The sequence below is a fragment of the Seriola aureovittata genome, chromosome 17 (assembly GCF_021018895.1).
Source record: "Seriola aureovittata isolate HTS-2021-v1 ecotype China chromosome 17, ASM2101889v1, whole genome shotgun sequence".
Taxonomy (NCBI): domain Eukaryota; kingdom Metazoa; phylum Chordata; class Actinopteri; order Carangiformes; family Carangidae; genus Seriola; species Seriola aureovittata.
In genome coordinates, this window is record NC_079380.1 from 3,631,186 (window position 1) to 3,657,050 (window position 25,865).

Below are 25,865 nucleotides of genomic sequence, written 5' to 3' on the forward strand. Positions count from 1 at the left end.
TTTAAAGGGACGGCGGACTTGGTGATGCGTTCAGGTCCAACAAATGAAAAAGTATCGTTACATTTACCTCGTAGCGGGGCCCTTCTGACCCCCACTGTACATGGCAGCTTTACTGTCTCACTAGTACTATGGAGCTAAAATGATAAGCTGAAACACTAGTTGACCGACAGAAAATACAATCACAACAAGTTTGATAACTGATCAATGATACAAGTTTTTTCAAGGAAAACCCCAAAATTCACTTGGTCCAGCTTCTCAAATGTGAATAGTCACTATTTTCCTTTGTCCCCTGTGAGTGTAAACGCAACATCTTTCTATTTTTGACAGGTGGTCAGATATACCAAGGCACTGGGACCAGTGGTGGGCAGTTATCACTTTTCTGACATTTTGTTCACTGAACAATCAAGTGATTATTACAGTAAGTAATTACAGATAGTAATTGTCAGAGGTATTGATTATTACAATGATTGTTGTTTGCAGCCTTACAGTTATCAATAAACAGTAATACTATCTTGCCCCCATGTTTCTGTGTAATTAGTCAGCTCACAGAAAAACAGAAGCAATCTGATAAAACACAACTTTTTCTTTTTTTTTAACAAGGTTTATTTTCAATTTCATATATAAACAAGAGAGTTTATGTTACAAGCAGTGGACTCATAAATTGAAATAATGCAGGTTACACTGGAATGGAAGAAAAAGAAAAAGAAGGAAAAAAGAGAGAAAAAGAATTTTATATTAAAATAATAATAGTAATTTAAAAGGGAAAAGATCAATACTTTATTTATCCCCTAGGGGAAATTCATGAAATCTAGCCCCTCCACAAAGGGCTTCCATGTCGAGTAGAATTTGGATATAGACCCTCTTGACCTCTACACCCACTGATGAAATCCAAAAGTTTCACCATTCCTTTCATCAGATTAAAAAAAAAAAAAATACAGTGTTTCCTGTTCATTCATGATTATGTCTTTTGTCTGGCATGACTCATGCCAAAAACAGACTTCTCCTATCATCACAGTGTTATATATTCATTTACTTTCCGTGCTGGAAACAACTGCATAAAAGGCTCAAAAAGTCCATGGGTATGGAGGACCAGAGGGGTTAAGGACAAAGCATTCAACCATTCAAACCATTCCATTCATTTGTTTGTAACTGGTCAATAAAACAGGACTTAATATGATATTTTACAGATGAACTAATCCATGAACAATTAGACCAAAGAGAAATAAATAAGCGATTTTACAAATTAAATTAAGACTATTTCTCTTCAAAAATCGCATTGTGACTGATATGTTATTATGTGACATCATTAGCTTGTTAATGATGTGAGATTTAAGTAAGGGAAATGTCTCCTGGGTGAACTGGTAACTCACCTGAGGATTGGCCCTTTGTGACTGTATTTTATGTAAAATCTTAATCTGAAAAAGATGACGAGTGACTACAGTTGTAAAAATGTAGTGGAGCAAAAATAACAGTGTTACTCTCAACTTCACTATCTCAAGTTTTGATTTCCTTATAAGAGCCCATCTGACGTCACATCTGTTTCCTCCCCCAGCCTTCTCACTTTTCCTCCCCCCGGTAAGAGGAGAGACAGCCCGTCCTCCCCGCTCCTCTCTCTGCTCCTGTTTCTGTCGGAGAAAACTGTCCCGGAGCCTCTAGACTGGATTTATCCGAGTGAGAAGATGCGGGCAGCGAGGCTCCAGCTGGCCGCGGTGCTGGCTCTGTTTGCCGCAGTGTCCGGGTCACGGGCGGAGGTGATCGATGATGTCCTCAGCAGCCTCTCCAGGGGAGCATCCTTCCTGGAGCGGCAACATGAGCACATCAACCTGGACGGGGTGGTCGGGTTCCTCATGCTGCAGGGTAGGTAAACAACTCGCTGCAGCTGCAGGACGAGGCACCTCATTGGAAACTGACGTGTGCTCTCAGCTGCGTGAAACATCTGGAATATATCTGCAGTTTGTTTGTCAGGGTGGGTCAGTTGAAGTAGGACAATGATTTTATTTTCTGATACCATTAGTCAAAGAAAAGCTACATTGGTAAATAATTAAGTACATTTACTCAAGCCTTGTATGACACCATGTTCTGATAAAACTCCATCTATAAAGCGTTTGTAAGCTGGAATCAGTGGCTTTATTAGTGTTCTTAATGATTTACTGATCAGATATTACAACTATTAGCTATTAATAACAACAACGTTTGGGTTGCCAGGTTGTGGAAAAATCCCCCCTCTAGCATGACACTTTGCAAGCACTTAAATTCATTAGTGAGACCCCTCCTAGACACCAAGTCTGCAGTTATACATGTTAATAAGTCTGTATGAAATGATCATATGTTTTCCAGTTTGTAATGAGCCCTTAGCAAAAGTTAAACATGCCAAACACATAGGCCTATTAATTAGTGCTGCAACTATTATCAGCAATATTGGTTTTCAAGTTTTGTCTATAAATTGCCAGCAAATAGTAAAATAAAAAAAGGTCTGTTATAATTTCCTACAAGCAAAGAACCCGACAGTCCAGAACTCAAAGATAGTCAGTTTACAGATATGTTTGACACAGAAAAGCAACAAATTGTCATGTTTGCGAAGCTAGAAACAGCAGAGATTTGACATTTTTGCTTAAAATGTTGGATTCTGGTCCAGATGTTCTGCAGCTGTTTTCCAGGAGATCAGTGGTCAAATTATTTGAATTACAGAGATTAAAAGACAAAGTGTCTGCAGGAGGAGGGTTTTCCACAACCTGGCAGCACAAACATCGTTATTAATGCCTTATAACTGATCTACAAAGCATCAGTAAATGATTTATTAGCCAATTACAGCTTATACAGCCTTTATAAATGATGCCAGAACAATAGAAATGTCACTGTTTTCTCAGTGTTTCTCATTTAAATGAACATTTAGGTGTAAATACAATGGACGTTTCTTAGAATATTCAATATCAGATCTAAACATCTTGTTTAGTTTTACTGGATATGTCTGATGCAAAATGGTAAACATATTTCATTTTATTGCTAACACAAATTTTTATCACCAGCTAACACTTTTTTAAATGCTCAAATTTGTTATTAAAGTAAAGTATTGTTCTGAAAATGACCAGTCTGTGTGTTACTATTGGCAGACTTACCAAAATAAGAGCAGAACAGTAAAAACAGTTACACAAAACACCCTCGGGTTTCCTTAAAATACTCACTATTTTAGCTTTTCTCCTTATCTTGGTCTTATATTTAAGAAATCACTTAAAGTCAGTTAAACCATTGCACAAACACCTGAAGTTTAGATTTTCCTTACACATTTTGTGCTTTACTTCTTAATTTAAATGAGTTAAAAAAAAATGTTTTTGCAGATTAAGATTTAAAATAAGTTACACTCATACTGCAACATGGAAAAATATGATTAGGAAATATATATGTGATGTCATATTATTCTATTTAAGAAGAAGATCATTCGGGAATCAAAAGTATCTAATTGAATGATTTTATTGTCCAAATTAGAGTTTGAATTAGAGTGTGGGAAAAACCGGAGGACCCGGAGGAAAACCCACGCCAGGACAGGGAGGAACTGGGTCCAGTGGTGGTCCTGGCTTCAGTAACGAGGTCAGAACCACCAGTGAGCCCAGTTCCCCCCTGTGTGGCACATTATAAACTAATGATAGGAGACAGGCCAGGGCTGTTGACCAGCATTAGCCTGTCCTGTTGACACAGGCAGTGAGGCAACAGTGCTAGCCGCTGCACCACCGTGCCACCTTCAGAAGTTTATAATAAGACTATGGCCAAGACGGACCACAAGCCACAAATAGCGATGACGCTCATGACGGGCCAGAAGTTTTCTCTCCATGCAGATGTCTTCCTCTTGCTTGCAGACACAGTCAAGTGCTTAGAGATGTTTGCTTGTAAAGACTTGATGATGACCGCTTCCACACATGGCTGCTCTGACAGGATTACAAACTTGAGTGAGCTCTTCCCGCCAAGCTTCTTGGTGAGATCTTTGATGACGGCCCTGCAGATCTGCTTGATGTCTTTGTCGCTGGGGCAGAAACCGTCACTCACAGTGAATCCTTGCAGCGTTTGGTCCACCAGCTGTTTGGTGTAGGTGGCCAGTTGCTCCTCCGTGCAGATGTCGAGAACACGGCACTTAGTCAGCAGTCTCACGGTCAGCAGGGTGACAAACAGCTTGGTCTTGTCGATGGCTTCGAAGCCGGAGGAAGGAGAGTCAGCAGAGTTGGTGTTCTTCTCTGGTGTCTTTATGGAGATCTTCTTGTCCTCTTGGGTGAGGTATATGGTCTCTATATCATCTTCTGGGAGTCTTGGCTCTGCCGGGGCTTCACAGCTGGAGGCGGGAGAATCAAACTCTCCTCTTGGTAACTCCAGGATGATCGTAGAGGCGCTTGGCTGGACAAGAATCCGTCTTACACCATGGGGGAAGGGAGTGAATCCGCCAGAGGCTTGGAACATAGCAGACACATTGGGACTCAGGGACCTGGTGTCAGGGTGAAGGTCAGCAGCTCCAAGAACAGGAGCGGCCGAGCCTTCAGGTGAATTGTTTTCCATCACAGAAACAAATGAGTGTCTTGAAACTGGGAGCTCAGATAGAGGTGTGTGTCTCTGGTGAGGTCTTCAGTACAATGATCAACAATCAGGAAAACTGTAAGTTTACTTCACACACATGTGCCTTTGAAGTACAGCTGATCAAAGGCAAATTGAACGAGCAATCTAGAATCTGACGTGGCTACTTCACAGCTGCAACGTCCTCACGCACACGTGCGTGCGTACACATATCGCAGCAATCATAGACACGCTCGTAGGCACGTACGCTTGCGACTCTCAGCGCTGTTTTCGTCATTTATGTAATTTAGTTTGAATGTTAATGTTGGATATATATGTATGATTTTCCATCAGGTAGTCACTATAATAATAATGATGTGATTATATCGGGCCGACACTATTTTAGCATTATATACACTCAAATGATGCGCTGGCAACAAGCGGCGGCAGGTCTGCTTAACGCTTAGTTTTTTTTTTTGCAATATATTTGTATTTATTAGTATATTTTTTTTCGAGTGACGTTTTTTATTCTACGTCGTTGTTTCGTCTGACGATGGAGAAAATAATGCAGATAAAGGAAGAACTCCGGGCTTTAAAGTGAACCAGATATGGAGTTAAACATCCCATACCGGCTGAGCTGAAGAAGAGCCGGGGCTAAGCTAAAGGCTAGGACATGGAGATATAAGCCTTTATACCTGGATAACAAGTGTGATGAACTGGAGGCACTTGTGAAGAACCAGCGAGCACATCGTCTCATAGTCTCATGAGTTTCACGGAGACCTGGTTAGACGACAACACTCCCGACCGTTGTGTGGATTTACCCGGCTTCACTGCAGTACGGGCGGACAGAGACGCCAGAGCAAGCGGGAAGAATAAAGGTGGAGGACTGGTTCTGCTTGTGAACAATGGATGGTTCAGCCCCGGTCACATCACGGTGAAGGAGAGGATATGCTGTCGGGATACTGAACTGTTGGCAGTTGGTCCTAGACCTGTACCAAGGGAGTTCTGTCACATCGTCGCCATTGTTGTTTACATTCAACCACGAACAGAACCTGGTAGAGAGAACAATGAGCTAAGGGTCAGGGGGGTCACCAGCAGAATTAGGATTCATCCTCTGGGGAACAGGAATCTGAGTTTATGGAAGCTTCCATCCAATAGTTATTTCTGTGTGCGTTACCTCAATGTCAACTAGTGTTTTTAAATTGAGTGTAGCTGGCATTTGTATGTAAACCTCCTGAGTAACATTATTTGTCTGAATAACGTGTTTTGCCGCTGATTCTTCTTCTGAGTTTTCTGTTTTGTGTCTCAGCTGAACTGAAGGAAGCGGTTCGGACGTGGCCTCACACCGACCCGGTCAGCTGGGCTCAGAGAACCTCCGCCGTCGCTCTTGTCAGGCGTCTGGACCAGAGCTTCGACAAGGCCGTCGCCGCCCTGCAGCAGAACGACCCCAAATACTACAGAGGTGAGACTTTCACGTCCGCAGAAGGATCTCCCAGAAACCCTGTGGTATGATGTCAGCTGCAGCGGAAAAAGTACACAAAGAAGAGCTTCACTTGATCCAACCCAGTTTCTTTCGTTCTTTCACTGGTGTGTGTTGTCCAGAGTTTGAGCCGCTGCTGTCCTGGAGCTTCTGGTTGATTCCTCAGGAGTGGAGCTCCACAGACCCCAGCCTGGTCTACCCCTCCACCATGACCACCGAGTGTTATGACGAGCAGCTCAGTGACAAGTGTCTGACCCTGCTGCTGGGAACCTGGTACGAACACACAACACACACTGTAGCATGGGAAATCTCACGGAGAGGGGATGTGACTTTAACTCAGCCGGGTTCATATCCCGTCTGCTCACAGTTTATTTCTTTTGATCTAAAGATCTTGAACTAACCTTGACCAAATGTTTTAGTTGACTAATCTTAACCACACCTTAACCGGAGAGAAGGCAGATCAGAAAATAATAATTTTCATTTTAAGTAAAGAGTTGCTGCTGTTTTTCTGTTTATCAGGAAGATGAACGGGACGCCCTGCATCGTCACCAAGCCGTGTCGGGACACCATGACTCAGTTTGGTTGTCCACACTACTCTCTGTCCCACCAGCTGCTCTACTTCATGATCGGAAAAATGGTGAGATGTGCAACAAATCATCCAAACTTTTTCACCCACTGACAAGCCTTTAGGAAAACATATTTCTTATTTGGACTCACACTGTCCTGCTGCCCCAAATACTCACTAGAGCAGCAAATGTGGATTAATCCGCCACTGGAAGTAGTCCCCAACTAATCCTTAATATATTGCGGTTTGTTTGATAAAAACTAAAGTGAGCAGCTGATTTAGGAAATTAAGTCTTTTTTCCCTAAATAAAACCATGTGGTTGTGAGGTGTTTTGAAAGATTTCTGTCTTCAGTAGGAACCTGTTTGTTTGGAGCTGAGCTGTTGGTTTGGTTTTGTACGAGATTTCTTAGCGCTAAAAAAAATTGAATATCCTCAGATCCTCTAAATCATAATTAAAACTAAGTTGAAAACAAGAGCCTTCCAGTATTAGCTTTTGATATTCCCTGTGTACAAGTGCAATTTTCTTTTCAAATGCTAAATGCCAAATGACAAAATAAGGAGGTAATAGAAATAATTGGAATTCATTCACTGGGAACCTCGAATATAGATTTCACAGAACCTGGTCTGGAGCGAAGTGTTGGACTGAAGTCACAACCTTTAATGCTCCATCAGTAAAAACATCCTGTACAGTATAGGAAAAGGAAAAGGACCTGCATACCTGCAGATGCGAAGATTAAAAAAAGAGAGTTACCCATAATTCAGCAGGAATGATCAGAATTGTCATGGTGTTTATTACCTGGACTACAGGTCAGATTCTGACTGGTTTGTGTTTCCCTCTCAGAGAGGCTGCACCAACCTGCTGAAAGGCGACACACGGGCGTCCAGAGCCAACATGACTGAACAAAACTACGAGAGGATCTTCTGCTCCAACATGATGAAGACCAACCAGGACATCATCAAAGACGGTCTGACCGAGCAGACGGTCGACATCTTCATCGAAAACAGTGAGTGTCTCCCATCCCGCCAGCCTCATAACTGTAGAATTTCCTATATTTTTTATTTATATGTAGTTTCTTTCTGTTTTATTATATTTTCACAGTGGTGACTGAAGCTTCATCTTCTCTAATAAATGATGCAAAAGCCTGAAAACATGAAAAAATATGTGGTTTTCAACAGAAATATTAACATATTTAACAGCTTTATTGTTGTAGACGTTCTGTCTAAATCTGTCTTTTTCCTTACACACAGAAATCTGCACTGTTAACATTTGTATTTATCTCACCCATTTTTTTTGTTTTGAAAATAAAGTCAATTCTTGAAGGTTTAATCTGAGGTCCAGCAGGAGATTCAGCAGAAAGAGTTTTGAAAAATGAATCTGTTGCTGCCTGAGTTGATCTCCTCTGCTCTCTGTCGACAGTTCTGATTTGTGGACTGGCCGGTTTCTCCGACTTCTACAAAGCTGACTGGCTGCAGCACATCCTCAGGCTGCAGGATGAGGAAGTCGGCTGCTTCGGGAGAGACAGTGAGTGTTTGAACACAATTATAATGATCAAAACCAGTTATAAAAACTTTGAATGCTACTGAATCTAAATCATAATTATCTCATAGTTTAATTTTTTAAGCTCAATATCTTGTGTTGATGTTAACTTAAAAACTTGAACATTTATACCCATTTCTCCTATACTGAAGGATAATTCCACTGCTAACCCACAATGACTTTAACGCTAATTACATGTAACCCTATAAAAATAACTTGTGCTGCTCCTCCTGCATCTTCACTCTCAGACTGTTTATACTGATGCACAGTTCTGAAGTGGTTCAGTCTTCTATCTATCTAATTCTTGTCACGTGTATTTAAACATAAATGAGTCACATTAGAGATTTACAAATTTGAGGTTCCTAGTTCCTTTTATCACGAGCCAAAAATATCAGAAAAACTGGACTTACTTTTTACTTGGAAGGCATCAACATGGATGGATGGCTGGCTGGATGGATGGACGGACAGATGGATGGATGGCTGGCTGTTTGGATGGATGGACAGATGGATGGATGGTTGGATGGATGGATGGCTGGCTGTATGGATGGATGGCTGGCTGGATGCATGGACGGATGGATGGATGGACAGATAGATGGATGGTTGGATGGCTGGATGGAAGGCTGGCTGTATGGATGGATGGACAGATGGATGGATGGATGGTTGGAAGGCTGGCCGGATGAACATGATTTTCTCTGCTGGTTCTTTCCTCAGAGAGCATCATCTCTCAGATCATTGGAGACGAGCTGCTGGAGCAGCTGCAGCCTCACAGGAGAGTGAAGAGGAGGGAGAAGATACTTCCAGGTCAGACATTCTGACGTATCTGGATCTGTTCACTGTTGTGACAGAGCTTGTGTTCAATGTAAAGATGGTTGCAGATGGTTTCTCACCACAGGTCAGACCATAACTCAGGTCAACTCATATAAGTATTTGACAGTGCATCCAGATGTTGCTCCTTGCTGAGGGGGAATGTAGTTAACAGCCTGTTCCAAACTGCACCAACATACACTAAGCAAGCACTTTATTAGGAACACCACACTAACACTGGTTAGTTCCTCCTCTGCGCTCAAGCAGCCTCAGTTCTTCATGTCATGGATCCACCAGATGTTGAAACTTTCCTCTGAGACTTTGCTCCATGGTGACACGATGCATCACATAATTTCTGCTGATTTGACAGCTTTAACTTGTAATGGGGTGCACCAGATCCTTTTCACCTCAAATCGCCTTCTCTCCTCTCTGCCATTTCTCGCCTAACAGATGGCTGCTCCAGTCACATGACCGCAGTGGCTGTCGGTGCTCTGGGAGGATACCTGAACTATTACCTGACAGAACAGGACATAACGAAGAGGCCGCTCTCCTGAACGCGCCCCTCCTCACCCTGCTTCCACGCAGCCGGGGCTGCGTGCGTTCAGGCGAGCAAAACATTGTAGATCATCAGGTAGAGACAGAGCTCCGACACAATATGTTGCTTTATGAACACAGTGGTAAGATGATGAAATACTTGATGAAATTTTTTTTTTCACATTGTATTCCATGTCCTGACTCCTTCCTGAGGACGTAATTAATCTCAAACAAGACGCCTTTAGAAAGTGCTGATGATTTGGATGATACTCATTATAAACAACCTGATTGATTGAAAAGTGCTGATCATGGATGTCTGATCTTTATCAAACAAATGTCTGAGGCAGTTCATGTTTCTGTCCAGCTCCACATGGACTCCACATACAGTCAGACAGGTAGTGTCTTAAGGCTGCTATTTAGTGATTGGTGTTTGCTATGAGTCAATGCATACAGTTCAGGATCTGGTTTTTTTTGGGTCTGGGAGAATTTTTTCTTGCATTTATCACAGTTTTATATTTTAAGAGCGAGTCAATGTGTCAGAATCAGATTTTGCTTCTTGCCACACAAGTACTTAATCATTTTCGTGATGCACCAGGTGCAGCTGAGTCGGAGGGATAGATAGTAGCTGTGTCCCAATTCAGAGGCTGCATTTGAAGAGTGATTGCGTCACAGCTGTGTGACTAGGACATCCCATTTTGAAGGCTCCTTCAAATGTGGCCTTCTTTTCCTGGGCCACCTATCCCAAGACTCATTGCGTGGCGGTAATGAAAGCAAACAACACGGACAGAGAGCCTGAGGATTACACAAAATGTAAGTTTTGGGTTTCAGCTCAGTTCAACTGTTAAAACCAAATGCCTCAAAACCTCAGGGTCAGGGTTGCTAGGCTACAGGAGCTGAGCGGGCACAGCTGGTGACGCAAAGCGAAAATCCTCCATAGGCCAGACCGTCTCATTTCGGTTCAGCCTTCGTGGTCTACGATGGCGACGAAGGGCCGCGGCTTCATAGACTGCATCCTCCGAGGCATGTGGCCCCTGAATTGGGACACAGCTCGTGACAACAGTAACAGTGATGTCATTTCCAAGTTGATAGTTTCTGTCTGAATGAGATTTTCAGGTGTCTGTAATATAGTTTGATGTTTCAGGCTGCTGGGATCATCCAGAGTGAAAAAGTTTGCTTAGGAGGGAGACAGGTGAGACAGCTGTCTCGTCAAAGACATTCAAGCCACAAAAGTCACTGCTCACGTGAAAAGTGATGGCAGTGGTGTGAAGAATGGGGGGGGGGGAAGAGAGAAGGACTCCACACAGTCGACCAGTTACTGTGAAAGTGGGCGTGAGTCAAACTGTTGGTTTTGGAAAGTTACAAGGATAGAGTGGAAAGGTGTGGGGTCCTGGAGTCCGGGGGTCTCAGGTGCTGTTTGACCATGAGACAAGTAATTCTGCTGGAGCATACTGATGCCCTTCAGACAAACTGGTGGTTCTTACAGGGTCTTTCTGCAAAAATGCTTAAGAACAGGAAACACTCAGTTAACAGCCATTCAAAGCCTGATTGGAGCATCCCAGTTTCATAGGCCAAGAAATATTTACTGTAGCTTTAAATAAAAACATCTAAAATGTGCTGTTATCTACAGGCAAAGACTTCGCAGGACACTAACCTTTTTCCAAAAATAATAATCTTTATTGTCTTTAAATTATGATTTTGCTTTTCACAAACATTTTATCTGCTGAATATAAAACCACAGAACAGGGCTGGAATATGAACACAGCTGTACAACCAGCACTCACCAAAGAGAATATGAGCATGAATGTATGTAGATGAACTTACATACAAGCTGTTATCATGTATTCCATGTTAATAGAATAAACACAGCCAATAAAACAAAGCCTGAAAATCTGCTCTGTCTACAAACCTTTTTATACTCACTGAGTAGTTCTGATAATAAATGCAGATCATCTCTCTTTATGTTACTGGCTATACGACTGTGTAAAGTGGAGCTGACGCTGGTGCACCAGACCTCCTTTAACAGCCACAATGAGAGAAAGAACACTAACTGATTATATAAGATTCTGTTGGAGCTCTGGGATTTTGTCCTCCTGCCAAACCTCCCTGAGCTCAACTCAAATTCAAAATAAAAGCTTCCCCTGGTGTGTGTGTGTGTGTGTGCGTATGTGTGTGCGCTAAAGACTGAAAGACGGAGTAAGTCCAAAAGCTGGGAAAATGTCAGGGACTGGACATGGTTTTAATTCTCAGACATATATGACTGCACAGCTGGTTTGATTTAAAATACATCAGTAAATCTGTGTGTTTGTGTGTGTGTGTGTATGTGTCTGATTGTCTCTGGGTTTATGTTAATTATCCTTTAAGTCGAAGACATTGATAGTCAGGGATGTATTTTGGGATCAGACATTACACTGACACCCGTGTGATGATGTCACTTGTTCCAGCCAATGACCTCGTAGAACAGCGCCTTGAGAAGCCGAGCCTCGTAGGTGACGGTGTTCTTGCCGATGTGAATGCGAACCTCCTCCAGAGGCTGCTCAATGATAGCTGGAACCTCCTTTCCGTAGACTACAAAAAGCAGAATTATTATCAGCATCAACTTGACCAGAGCAAGACTGAACAACTAAAGGCCCGCTAGTGTTTCCTAGAGGCCGCAGTGTTCATTACACCCACATTTGAATGTGTTGGAATGGATTGATCCAATGGTGGTGATAGGGGGAAGATCATGGCATCATTAAAATGTAAAGGGTTCATCCACTGAGGATCAGAAAATGTTATAAATATGGGTTGTGATGTACAGGCCATTCATAAATATATAAAGTTCTTCCTAAATTCTTAGTAACTCCTAGTTAGTTTTAAACCCCTGAGTGGCTGAGCGAATTCCACTGGTTTTACTTGTGTGTGTATGTGTGTATGTAGAGTACTACTGCTAATGGAAAACACTAGTATAAAGCCTTGTGTCACTTGAGTCAATGTGGTTTGGGTCTGAAGACAAGTTTGAAAAGTAAAAAAATCTGGGGTTGTTGAGTCAGAAAGAAGCGAGTTTACCAAACCTCTGTAGCCCACTGCTCATCTCTGCTGAGGGCGACATGATACATTAGTCATTACGAGCATAATGCACTCAAATCTTTGACTGAATTGCCTGTGGCTGAGTTGCATTATGGGTAATGTAGGCAGCAGGTTTTGACAAGGAAGAGGAAATATGTATCTCAGATTTTTTGTAAACTGTGTATTGTGAGTGTGACCATGTTAAAACAGTGCAATGTTAAATCAGTGGAGTTCCCTTAGCTATCACGAGCTAGAACAAGACTCCCAAAAGTAAATAATAGTTTTAGGTGGTCTACTTCGTAAACCTGTGCAAATAGAGGTATCACTTTGTTCAGTTTATATTCGCACACACGTAGAAATACGTGTGTTTCACAGTTCATGGTATTCATTTTACAATACCTGAAGTTTAAGGGGTAGTCAGTTCACATCATTATTAAACTGTGTCTGGACTTCCCAATTACCTCCTTTACTCTTCACTCTAAACAGATCATAAATGAACAAACTCATTTATGTCAGCTAGTTCAGTTCACTATGTAACAGTTAGACCTGGAAGTTAGTAGGTTTGAATATTTAGTAATAACTAATAACTATATATGCACCATATATGTGCAGCAACTGTTGTAACCTATAGTTAAGTAAATCCTTATGGCGACCTTATGGAGAAAGTGGAAAAGTCAGGGAGTCCCTATAATCTTCCGGATTCATCGTCTGAAGTTCATGAATATCAGTGCAAATTTGATCAAAATCTGGCCAGTAGATCTCAAAATAAACAAGTATGGACAAAATGTTGATCACCAAGGAGAAATCTTGAGCCAAAGAGGGGGCTGGAGGAAATCTCAGGGGCCACCGAGTTCATCATCATCAGCATTCAGGATTCATGAGATACTGAATCCGTCAATTCAAACACAGGATATTAAATGGTTTTTTGGATTTTAGCCTTTCGTCACACTGGCGGTGGAGTGGTCCAGCATTTTTGAAAGTGTGTGTTTGTGTGTGCGTGACCGCTGCTCACCCTCACAGTGCTCCAGGAACTGAATACACTCCTGTACCACAGTGTCCCTCAGCATGACCATGTGTTTGGACACGTTCTCCAGCAGAGAGAGGAAACAACGCTTGGCGTAGAACCATGTGTCCGTCCCCAGCTACACACACAAACACAGACACACAGACACACACACACACACACACATTAACTTTTTACTCACATGTATTTGTCATAGTTCATAATAAAACACTAAAAGCCTGAAGTCTTGTTGGTGTCTTTGTTTTTCTAAACCTTTACAGTTATGGTTTAACAACACAGGATGTTGCTTGGCACTGACCCCCGTGTGAAACCTTGTGGGTGTGAAGGAACCAGAATTCAGACATGATGATCAGGTTGTGAAACACTGGCATGACTGTGGCTTTACATTCCAGAGCTTCTCTCCACTTTCCCTGTGAATGTGACTCTGTGGTGGTGATTGTTGTGAGGATGAGAGGGGAAACACTCAGGATGACGGCTTGTGTTCTCAGCTGGAGTTTAGTGGACTCAGCTGCAGCCAGAGTCTGCTGTTGTGACTGGACCAGATCAAAGGTCCCAAAAAGAGCAGCTCGGTCTCAGAGAAGACCCTCGGCCAGAGAGTCCTGCAAGACTCAGGAGGATTCAACATTGACAGTGACTGGTATTTGTCTTTTAATTGTCAAATTTTAACACTAAAATTATTGTGTCCATACCTCAGCCAGTAAAAAAACAAAATAACAAACAAAATACTCCCTGCAGCCCTTGAAAAATAAAAGCCAAACAGCTTTCCTTAAAAAATATGACTTGAATGTAACCTGTTGTTTAAGGTTGACTGTCGGGTTGTGTGTGTGTGTGTGTGTGTGTGTGTGTGTGTCACTTTCTCTGTCTGATTGCTACAAACTTTCTATAAAAAAAAAACAAAAAAACAAAAGCACATAAAATGGCCGACCTTCTTATTGTATGGCTCCAGGCTCTTGATAACACGAGAGATGCCAAAGTCGTAGTTGCCCTTGGCACAGTACAGTGTCCTGGAAGAGAAACACAACTTCACAACAGAGTCAAAAAACTCATCAACTACCTTCAACAGGTCTACATGACTCCTTGTTATCATGACTGAATTTCCATAATAAGGTCCATTTGCTGATGAAGGCTGTGGGACATAGTTAAAAGCTCAATTTTTCATTCAGTTCAGAATATTTTACCTCAGATTTTTTTCGGGATGTTTTCTTTTGTTTTAGTTTTACAAAGATTCAAAGGTTTATTTGTCACATACTCAAACAATACTTGTTAAAGTGTTAAACTGACTTGAACACTTAAATACTTTGAAATTCATGAGGTTTAAAAACCCCCCACGAGGAACTCAGAAAATGCAGTTCCATTCAGAACCCTGTGCTGCTAAAAGCCTCCTGTGTAATCAGGCCCTCCGTCAGTTTTTCCAGCAGGATGAGTGAAAGGCAGCAGCAGCTGGAACTTACCCGATCACCAGGTTGACGATGCAGAGGTGGAAGACCTTTTTATCGGGATCGTCGTAGGAAATCTGCTCCTCCTCTTTCTCAATCTTCCTCATCAACTCCTCAGCCTTTTGAACCAGAACGACATGAAGAAGAAACAGGAGAGAAGAGTCAAATTTATACTGCAGGGAGTGATGACGAAACCACACGAGTCAGAGGGATGATTATTAACACTGTAAAAGTTATCTCCATACAGAGACACAAAGAGAGACAACAGTTACAGACAAAAATTGAAACTAAATGAGCACATCATCATTAACCTCTTTACAGTACCTCTTCATTCTGGCTGGTCATGATGTAGGACACACACAGGTTGGCCAGGACCACAGCACTGACGTTCAGGATCTACAGCAGAACACACACATTTATTCATCATCACTTTGTTAAACCTGATTTAAGGACTTACAAACTCTGAGCCGCTACAGCTCATCTGCGGTTTATTTCACTGAATATCTCTAGTCAGCATCAGGACCTTTAAGAGATCTAAACCAGGATATGAGAAAAGAAAATATTTAGAATTTCTTCAGTGACAATCACTGATATTAGAAAATGAACTGTGGGGATTTGAGAAGACACTCGACACACTTCAGATCAATCAATCAATCAAGATACATTTTTAAAATTAATGTAAGATGTAAAATACTGTATTAGACTGTGCTCAAGAAAATAATGTCAATTGAGGCAATAAAGTATTCCAGGATATGAAGAAACCCTGTTAAACAAAGCTGCTCTGATAAAATGAGTAATTTCTAATTTCTTGTGCCTGAATGGTAAAACTCCAGGAACCCTCAGCCAAGCTTATGGTGACTTCATTTTCTGAAATTGGGAAAATGTCAGAAACACGACTGCAAACAAACAAACAAACAAAAAAAAATATCCCACACAAACACAGCAACAGCCGGAAACCATCCAAACAGATGTCATGCACAGATGTGAAGACACTGCACAGGAAGAAAAACAGCTGTTTGGTCTCTATTTTTACCGAAGGTTTGCACTTGCAGGGACACTCCTGAATGTTACACTGCTCCACCTGGACAGAAAGTCAAACTGTCAGTGTTTCATCCTGACCTCAGACTGTGATTGGTGCTGACAGGTGAACGATATTCTGAGTCTCCCTCCACACATTTGTTTTCTCTGTGAATGTGACCAGCCACCCCGAAGCACTCACGTTGTCGTAGTGCTTCTTGACGATTGGCTCGTAGAAGCCGATGGCCTCCTTGTACTTGTTCTGCATGAAGAGCACGTGGGCCACGTTCAGCTTCCAAGTGTCGTCCTCGTTACAAACCTCCACCGACTTGCGGAAAATCTTCTCCACCATCTGGAAGTTCTCCCGGTTCCAGTAGATTTTGGCCTGGGCCATCAGGACCACGATGTACCTGAGGTAAGACCCCGCCAATCAGACGGGAAGGATGGAGGGGGAAATAAAAGCACTGATGGTGTTTTCATGTGTGGTGAGAACAGGTAAATGGATTTAGTGGCTTTAGTAGTTCTAATATGTAGAGAGTACTGGTGTCCAATGATTTAAATTATTTGTCAAAGGTTTCTTTTGGCTTCTAAAAACACATTTCTTGTTCTTATTTCTTCAGGACATGAATATTGTTTCATTAAAGAGTCAAGATTCAAAGGTTTTTATGTCACATTCAACAATATGTGGAATGAAATACAGGGTGACATGATACTGAGGCTGTGCAATAAAAATAATTGGAACAAAACCAAAATACTAAGAATTATAAAGAGGGTAAAAATGAAAAAAATATACATATGCATGTTTTTATATATAGGCTGTGTGTGTATCTGTTTGTGTGTGTGTGTGTGTGTGTGTGTGTGTGTGTGTGTGTGTGTGTGTGTCTCTCTTACTTCTCCTGCATCAGGTCGTAGTCCTGCAGTGCTTTCTTCTGTGCTTCATCGTCTCGAGCCAGCCTGGCTTCCTGCACCTTCAAGAAGAAGGAAATATAATTCAGCCAACTGAGCTTCTTGTCACATCACAATCTAGCTTTTGTTTTGGCAGAGTAGTTACAACACATTGAGAAACATTCCTCAGAAAAAAAACACAAGTTTCAAATATGGCTGTTTCGCAATTTCCTTCAGCAACTGTGAGTCAGGATGTTTCACTGATGTCGTCTGGACCAGATCAACTGATAGATGAAGCTCATTAGCAGGTGTGTGCCACTTACAGGATGATATATGTTTGATAAATAATACTTCAGAATTATATATATATATATGTGTGAATTAAATATGTAAAATAAACATGTGTATTACAATACAAAATGAATTAAAAAGAAACAAAAGGTTCTATAAATGTGCAGAGCTGCAGAGGAGGAAGAGTAGAGGAGGAAGGAGGTGAACAACCTGCTTGGCCAGCTTTCGAAGCTGCTCAGTCAGTTTAGCGTTCATCTCATCAAACTTCCTAAATGCCTGTGACATAAACAGAAAAATTACACAAACAAAAGAGTGAAAATCCACTGATAAAAACACAGCTAAGCAGTCACACAACAAAACTTGATTTTTTATTTGATATAATAAAAACATCCGAACTGAAATCTTGAGTTAACACTGAGCAGGATTTTTGTGTAAAAACACTGAGCGACACTTTTCACATTACACTTATGCCAGTTGATCCCCTGTTGAAAATACTGATTGAGGCATCTTTAGAGTTAAAGCTTTTAAAGTTTTTCACTTTGTCATCTGTGCTGTACCTCTTCTGGTGCTGTCTGGCATGTCAACAAGGCGTCAAGAAACTCGTACATGTACTGGAAAAAGACAAAACACGTCAGCTTTCATATGGACTCAGTGATTGGAAACTTTTCAGGATTTCAAAATAATGAGACTGAAAGTAATAAAGAAAAAATGTGCTATTCAGTTCATGCAGTGTGAATGAGGAGCCAGTGTGATTGTTGATGAAACACCCTCATGTGAACGCAGACTGTAACTCACTGGGGAGAGGAACTTGTAGGTAAGATGGGCGTTTTCTGCCAGGACGTCAGCTGCCAGGTCAAAGTACTGAGGGAGAAAGAGAGAGGTTGGATCCAGCAGAGACACTAATACCGTTTTAATGAAAGACCCACATCTCTCTGTTTTTAGCTCTTTCCACTAAGAATCACACCACGAGTCCAAATCCTTCTAAAAACATTGTTACTCCCTGTGTAGACCCCCACTGGTGTACAGTATGGTGGAAAATACTGACACTGAAGAAGAAGAAACAAAAAGAAATATGGTAACAGGTAGTTTACTGTCTTCAAGCAGTAAAAACTTGAACGGAGGTATCTTTTGCTGTAGAACTCTATATTGATGCCTTGTGATTCTGCAGCTAGTAAACAAGGAAGTCAGCAGAAAGCTTGGCTCTCGATCAAGCTGTGTTTCACCCTTTAACTACTTCTTCCGAACTGTTGATCAAACGGCAGTTGTGCCTCACTGTAAAATGGTTGTCTTGTGTTCAGTGAGCCGTGTAGAAGCTCCAACTCAAAAAGGATAAACGTAGATCACCATTCTGGAGACACAAAGTGCACAAACCATACTAAACAAAACCCAGTTTTTGACACTGGTGAAATACTGACTGTTAAAGTAGTTGCTGGCAGAGTGAAAATGACTTTCCACAGAGCACCACAGTAAGGTAAAAAAGGTTGTTTACCTTGACGAGGTGCAGGGGGTGTGCACCAACAAAGTTTTGCTCACTTGGTGACAAATGCATTGCATTTTCTACATACATACAGTGTGTATCAGCAATGACTTAAAACAGTTACAACTCAGTTAGTGGGATTGTCATCTGTCGTGAGGATGGGTGTGATTAAATGGACTAATTTGGGCCCACGAAAAAGTAGCAGGACGACAAAGGAAGCCTGACCTGCATGTGTAGAGTCTGCAATAAAGACTTACAGACTCACTGCCCATCGCTGATCGAGTCTGCCACCTTCCAGTGCCCAATGCCACAGTGCAGCCTCATATATACCTCGTGTTTGCAGTAGAGCAGCAGCAGGTTTCCGAAGGTGACGGGAGGGAAGGAAGGCTGCTGCAGCAGGAAGGCCAACTTCTCAAAACCCTCCGATGGCTTTGTGTCCATGTTCACCAGAGCCTGGTTGTGGAGTGTCACCGGGTCCAGCTCCTAACCCAAAACACACACAAACACACATAAGAGCATGTACTCTGCATTTTATATATAAACTCTATGATGAGAAAAAGAGATCATTTTAATAAGATTATGAAAAAAGGTGAGATCTTTTTTTTTTTAGATGACTCTTTGAGAACCAGAAACATGCACCAGTAGTGGTCAAAGCATGAAAACTGTATCAACACACAATAAAAATCATTCTTTCATTTCATTTAATGGTATTTGTTATTTGTGAGTTTCCATCTTGACACTGACATGCAACATTTGATGCCACTAGGGGGCACTAGTTGTGCACTTCTCTCAAACTTAAAAGTTAAAAACAACAGTCATGACTCTGTGGCAGTGACAGACTGGACCAAGGACAGTGTCCCATCTGTACATTCATTTTAATGAGGCAGTTTCAAGACAATAAACCTATCATCATTACCTCCATGTAAACTTTCACACCTATGTCTCTATTCTAATTCTCTATTAATCTCTCTTAACTCCAGGCTGTTAGCGGGGCAGGTCCAGGCAGCTTTCATTCAGATTACACAGTATTGTAGGGTGTGTGTGGTAGAGAAACCACACACACCCACACACAGACCATAATGGGAGTCAATGGGGATGGTGGTTACCTCCTCTGATCTGGGGGGCATGTCTGTCAAAGCCTCCTGAGCACCTTTCACTGCAGGAATCCACATGAAAACCAAACAGAGAAGAAAACAGTTGGTTTGAGTCAGTATCAGAGTCAGTATCAGAGTTTGGATGAACTTAACAAACCAGTACAAATCAACATGAAAAGAGCTTTGGCAATGGTTATGAAGCAAGTCAATAAGCAACACTTAAAGACGCCCTGTGGAGTTTTCTTGTAAACAAACACAAGTTGTTTACATTCAGTGTTTCTCACCAAAACACAGTGTGTGTATCCTTGAGTTGTGACGATGAATTTCCTTCCTCATGAGACATTTATTAATTTACTGGTTATTTATTTACTGCATTGTTTACACAGTGTATACACTAATGGTCAAAAACTCCACAGGACACTGTTCAGTTGATGAAGATTGATTACAGAGTTGGACGCAATTATTTTTCAATATGCAAATGGACTTCAGAGATTTAACGTTAATTAATGAAATAACACAACTGATACAAAGTCAAGCTGAAAATGGATATCTAAAATCTAAAATGGTGTCATTTGTAAACAGGTTTACATGTTCAGATTTAAGGACAATAATTCACTAATTCATTTTAAAACAAACTTGCACGGTGAACTTTTATGTGGGATTTTGATGTAGCAGTTATCTATTAGCTTTTTTATTTTCCAGCTTTACCACTTTTGTGGTAATCTGGGGACATTATGTGGTAAAACTTTGACACTCTGCCACTGGGTTAAAAAGATAATTGAATGTTTAACGCCTGAAACTTTCAGCATGACTTTGCTTTTAATAGACAGTGACAGAGACACAGAGAGTAATTGAACAGGGGATGTTGCAGTTAAGTCCTGACTCCCTTAACTACCAAGACGACCCCCACTTCAAATCCTTTATTTTATAAGTATGAATATGAAAATATGAGTTAATCTCTACAGCCTGGGTTCAGATCTGGCCTGGAGCACCTTGTCTTGTGTCAGTGAGTACATACTGCCGGTGATGTAGTTCCCTGTCCTTTTGACAGAGCAGATGTTTGATGTGGGCTTCAGATATCCTCCTTCCTGCTCTTCATCCTCTGATCACTGTTCTTGAAGCTTTGTTCTGATAATGTGTCAGAGGGTGGAGGAAAGGAGGGAGGAGAACTCTGCTTTTGAAGATAAAAGGAGGCTTTACAAGTTCCTTTCCAGGTGATTTTCATCTCTTTCTAAATGTCTCTGTCTCTCTCTGGATACATTCACAAGCTTTTCAGAACCGTGAAAGTGACCTGATTTTGGGTTGAATTATACAACCTGTAGTTGAGTAAGAATAACCCAGATTAACACAACGTACACTAATGACCAACGTTGCTGTGATGCTTGGCTGGGATACACAAACTTTAAGAATGAGTTAAGAGCTACCACATACTTAAATCACTATTGTGATATATTTGCAGAGAAAGATTGAGAGGGTGGTTTAACAACTGTTTCAGAGAATTTCAAAAAGTGTTACTTTAATAATTGGTTATTTTCTTACTCCTGTGTTACTCTGTGAAAGTCAAGGTCTCTGCCTGTTAGGCTCTTTCTCATCTCTCCCTTCATCCTTCTTTTTTGTACATCCCGTGCCAAGTTTCAGAGGCATTGCCTGAGGTTCTTACGGTTCTTCAGCTGGTACTCTATGGCGGCTTTGAGGTTGAAGGCTTCGATCAGAGCTGTCTGATGCAACACCAGGGTGTTGCCCACACTGTGGACGTCGATGCCTTCAGTCGTCATGCCGATGCTCAGCTCTAGCACACAGCAACAACACACAACAAGAGATCGTTATTAGATAGACAATTGACTGATGACTGATGTCAGTCTTAGTCTACACATTGTGTTTTTACCTGGATGTTCCCTGATGCCTCGTTCGATGATTTCGCCGATGTATTTGAGGGCCTGAGCGTAGTTCTTCAGGCTGTAGTAAGACAGGGCGATGTTGTAGGACAATGCTGAGAGGAGGGGCAGAAAGACAAACAGGCCAACATTAACTTTAAATGGTGCCTGTGCGGACGTCCCAATCAACAATCTTTAACTCATTCCTGATCTGATAGCCTTCTAAATTTCTCCTTAAATATGTGATAAAATAACAATTTAAAATTCAAATCATATTATTACTATTTAGTATTTTGTCATGTTCAACAACAACTCAATCTGTATTGTCTGTATCTGAGGAGAACTGGTGCTGGTTTAAAGGCAAAGGGGGGTCACAGCAAAAACAGATGGGATTTATGTTTTTTACTCTTTACTGCACTTCAGTGTTCAGCGATAAATAAAAACTACTTGGCTTTATTTGTTAAAATTTGCACAGCAATGTTCGTATATAAATATAGAACATAAATACGAGTATTACAATATAACTGTAAAAATTGTTCATTTGTTTTCAGCTGCTGTGGTCAGAGTTACACATCCGGGTCCTGTACTCTCTGTGTGTGACAGATGGTGGATTCATGGGAAGTTTTAGAGCAGACAGAGCTGCTCTCATTTGAATGAACAGAGTCAGTGATGCCAACAGACCTGCTGTACTGATGCAGGTTAGTCAGGTGATGGTCGTTAGTAAGCTGAGTTCAGCCGATCATTTCTGAACTTTAAGATAACTACAACTCATTCAGACCTTACTGACTATAACATGTTGCTGATTATCAGCCTAACTTCAAACTGGTGTGACTGCTTGTGCTCTTCTATTTGTGTGGTGAGTTTCTCCTCACACTCCTGAATATGACTGACTAGGCTGTTGGCCTAAATTTTTCCCAGCGTGCAAAATCAATCAATGAATCAAATAATGAATCATTGTCACCTCGGCAGAATCAGATCCTACAGCGTGTCATCTTGTGATCGGTTTAGTTCCTAGATGATGGTGTATGTGTTCTTTGTTGAGTGTTGTGTGAGCAGGCCTACCATTTACTCTCCTTCCAACCAACTCATACACAATGAAGCCAGCAGCAAGGTTACTCTTACTTCCAGCTATATGTGTTACTGTTGTATGTAATGATAACATAAAAGCAGTTACTGACTGTGTATTCATGTATGTGTCTTTGGAAAACTACCTGGCACGTATCCCAGCACTTGCATGGCAGTCATGAACTTCTTGCAGGCCTCCTCATACTTTCCATCTTGGTAAAGGAGACAGCCCATGTTGTAGATGTAGTCTGGGTCATCCTGGGGCAGCTGCTCCAACAGAGACTGCACACACACACACACACACACACACACACACACACACACACACACACACAGACACAGACACAGACACACACACACACACACACACACACACACACACACACACACACACAAACACACAGATAATAATGATTCAAACTGCCTCCATATTGAAGAGAAATGGTAATTTATGTGTATAAACAGATGATGTGTGAGAGCTTGTCACCTTGGCAGCAGAGTAATCTTCCTCACAATATTTGATACAGGCTTGCAGCTTGACCATCTGTACCAGAGAGAGTGAGAGAGAGAGAGAGAGAGAGAGAGAGAGAGAGAGAGAGAGAGAGAGAGAGAGAGTGAGAGAGAGAGAGAGAGAGAGAGAGAGGATAAACCAAAGTAAATCAGGGACATGATGTGTCGAGCCAAGTGCTGGTTTGACTTGGGGCAAAAAATTAAGCACTAACATCAACTTCCAACTCCAATCCAAACTGTCATCCATAATTCATCCAATGACCTGGAATCTGTTTTTCCACACGAAACCAACACGTTTTCCATGGAATTACAAAAAAATTCTACTTGATTTTATCATATTGACAAATTAACTGAAATTCCATCCAAAGTTATTTTGACTCTCTGGTACTAAAATGTGTTCCAAGTTGCTAAACTTTCCTTGTTTCAGTTGTTTTGCATTTCTGGTCCATATCCATTAGTTAAAGCACTTTGGTTGAATTAATGCTCCCAGTGATGAAAAGAACATAACAGATGGAGGGAACAAAGTCAAAGATTTCAGTGTAAATAAGGTGGAGTTGTTCTTAAATTGCAAATTTGAAGCAGTGATTGAACACCTGGACAAAACATTTTAGGTCCCTATGATACAATACAGTAGACTCACTGTGGAGCTGCTGAAAAGTTGGGATGTTGTGTGTGTGTGTGTGTGTGTGTGTGTGTGTGTGTGTGTGTGTGTGTGTGTGTGTGTGGTGTGTGTGTGTGTGTGTGTGTGTGTACCTTGGTGTGACTGCTGGGGTTGTCCAAAACAAAGGAAGCCTTGTTGGCCTCAGGATAAGCACCAGCTTTGTAAAGGGACTGGGCATAATACACCTTGTACTCCTCCACCTCTGGGTGCAGCTGTGTGAGCTGCTCATAGCACTCTGCAGCGTTGGTGAAGTCCTGGATGTGATAGTAGCAGTAGCCCAGCAGAGACAGTGCTGCCCTGGACTGGGACATAAAGTAAGAGTGAGTTACAGTTCTGTCACAGGAGGCTGTGTGGCTAAACAAAACACCAACCTCACCCTTTCACAAAGTATCTAACACACAAGAACAATGAAATATAAACAACGATGTCTGCTGTTATCACATGAAAAAACATTATACTTGTCTGAACTAAATATAAATTATAAATCAATGTATAAATATAAAATCAGTATAAAGAAATGGTTGTTTGTGTTCATTTCCACGAGGCCTATGACTAATGATTATTTTTCTTCTCTTTTCTTAGTTTGGTCTGTTAAAAGTCAGAAATTGCGCAGTAGTGACTAAGGTGCAATGTGATGTCCTAATACTTCTTCTTTAGTCAGACTAATATAATCAGAAAAATATTCAGATTACAATCAGGGCTGCAACTAATTATTATAAATTGATTATTGATTAATATGCAAGTAATTTAATCAATTAATTGATTACTCATTTTAAATAAATGAACCTACTAATCGTTTCAGTTCTTAATTCAGTTCTTAAAACAGACAAAGGGAGTTAAGTCTCATAATTTTGAAAGCTGGTGAATGTTTGGCATTTTTCTTTTAAGAAGGGATTGAAACAAATAATTTATCAGTACAAAATCTTAATTTTTTGTCAATCCACTGATCGGTTAATTAGCTAATTGTTGCAGCTGTAGTTGATATTAAAATACGGTTACAACTTCAGACAATTCAATGACATTCTTGGCCCAAATCTGACCTGCAGACATCGTTAAATTTTTTAATGAAATCAAACATATCCCACACTTACCTTCGTGTGTTTTTGAAGCTGACTGTTTAGGATGTGAATTGCCTCTACATACTGGCTGTCTTTAATCTAAAAGACAGATGAGACTGAACTGAGATAGTTTTGTACAGAATTCAACTCGATCACAAACTATAAGCACTAACATGAAAAACGCTCCTGTCAGCAGCTATTGTTAACATGCAGTTTAGATGAAGCTATATGCTAAGCTGGGTCTATCCTTACTGATAAATTGAACTCGCCGTCTGATTCTCCGGGCATCAGTTAAACTAACCGTGTTGACTGACCGGACAGCAGTGTAATGTTACCCTGAATTATAGGAATCATAGCGGTAAAAAAAACAAACAAACAAACAAAAAACACTAGACAGACACAGATCTAGAAACGGACTAACATATCACAACAGTTTAAATTTGATGGAATTAGTTGGTGCTAGTTGTGCTATATGTATGCTGAATTTACCAAAAGTCCTTCGCATTTCCGGGAAAGTGTTACCTGTCTTGTTTGTATGTTTCAATACGCATGAACGCTAAAATGAACGATTTTTGAATGGAGTTTCGGTCACCGTTAACTGTTTTATCGATGATAGCTCAACACTGAGCTAGGCAGCTAACCTCAATTGGAACAGTACTCTCACCAGTTTGTAGATGGTTGCCGTGTACTCCCCGTCTTTTATAGCTGTCATGGCTTCTAACGAGTAGTTTTAACAGCTACAAATTACTGTAATCTTCGTATATTCCCAAACTCACTTAAACATAGCATCTGGCTAACTTCTGTTTAGCAGATGGAGAGAGCGCATAGGAGCTGTAACTTAGCAACGGAGCACACACGGAAGTGGAAAATGTGATAGACGTTTGTAACAGCCAATCAGACAGGAGATTTTTTTTACCCTACAAACTTTATTTAAAAGTTGAACATGAATAGACACACTGTAATTTCTTTCTTTCT

At 41.1% G+C, this 25,865-nt stretch overlaps 2 protein-coding genes across 3 annotated transcripts; one reads left to right on the forward strand and one right to left on the reverse strand.

Moving 5' to 3' along the window:
- Positions 1-1,557: 1,557 nt before the first annotated feature.
- Positions 1,558-11,345, forward strand: c17h16orf89 (chromosome 17 C16orf89 homolog). Its single transcript, XM_056401764.1, has 8 exons — positions 1,558-1,857; positions 5,843-5,995; positions 6,136-6,286; positions 6,533-6,650; positions 7,420-7,582; positions 7,996-8,100; positions 8,827-8,916; positions 9,370-11,345. The coding sequence occupies exons 1-8, from the start codon at positions 1,680-1,682 to the stop codon at positions 9,471-9,473; spliced, it is 1,062 nt and encodes a 353-aa protein (XP_056257739.1). The 5' UTR covers positions 1,558-1,679; the 3' UTR covers positions 9,474-11,345.
- On the reverse strand, positions 11,105-25,728 carry ift70 (intraflagellar transport 70). 2 transcript variants are annotated; one of them, XM_056401762.1, is made up of 20 exons: positions 25,555-25,728; positions 24,924-24,989; positions 23,925-24,134; positions 23,149-23,205; positions 22,808-22,943; positions 21,608-21,712; positions 21,383-21,511; positions 19,735-19,784; positions 18,959-19,111; positions 17,947-18,012; positions 17,709-17,762; positions 17,362-17,427; positions 16,867-16,943; positions 16,178-16,385; positions 15,992-16,039; positions 15,283-15,354; positions 14,974-15,077; positions 14,448-14,526; positions 13,511-13,640; positions 11,105-12,018 (listed from the first exon to the last, which is right to left on the reverse strand). In XM_056401762.1, the coding sequence occupies exons 1-20, from the start codon at positions 25,600-25,602 to the stop codon at positions 11,882-11,884; spliced, it is 1,995 nt and encodes a 664-aa protein (XP_056257737.1). In that variant the 5' UTR covers positions 25,603-25,728; the 3' UTR covers positions 11,105-11,881. The 2 variants fall into 2 exon arrangements, with proteins under 2 accessions (XP_056257737.1, XP_056257738.1); XM_056401763.1 differs by lacking the exon at positions 15,992-16,039.
- Between the last annotated feature and the right edge of the window lie 137 nt (positions 25,729-25,865).

What these genes read in the sequence shown, in the direction of transcription:
- ift70 (XM_056401762.1), bottom strand. Translation starts at nt 25,602, where the DNA reads ATGACAGCTATAAAAGACGGGGAGTACACGGCAACCATCTACAAACTG. An exon ending in TGCTCTACTGCAAACACGAG is followed by an intron (nt 18,013 to 18,958) that starts GTATATATGAGG and finishes TTTCTCCCTCAG; the next exon opens with TACTTTGACCTGGCAGCTGA. An exon ending in TGACCAGCCAGAATGAAGAG is followed by an intron (nt 15,078 to 15,282) that starts GTACTGTAAAGA and finishes CTGGTTCAAAAG; the next exon opens with GCTGAGGAGTTGATGAGGAA.
- c17h16orf89 (XM_056401764.1), top strand. Translation starts at nt 1,680, where the DNA reads ATGCGGGCAGCGAGGCTCCAGCTGGCCGCGGTGCTGGCTCTGTTTGCC. An exon ending in CGGGTTCCTCATGCTGCAGG is followed by an intron (nt 1,858 to 5,842) that starts GTAGGTAAACAA and finishes TTTGTGTCTCAG; the next exon opens with CTGAACTGAAGGAAGCGGTT. An exon ending in CGACCCCAAATACTACAGAG is followed by an intron (nt 5,996 to 6,135) that starts GTGAGACTTTCA and finishes TGTGTTGTCCAG; the next exon opens with AGTTTGAGCCGCTGCTGTCC.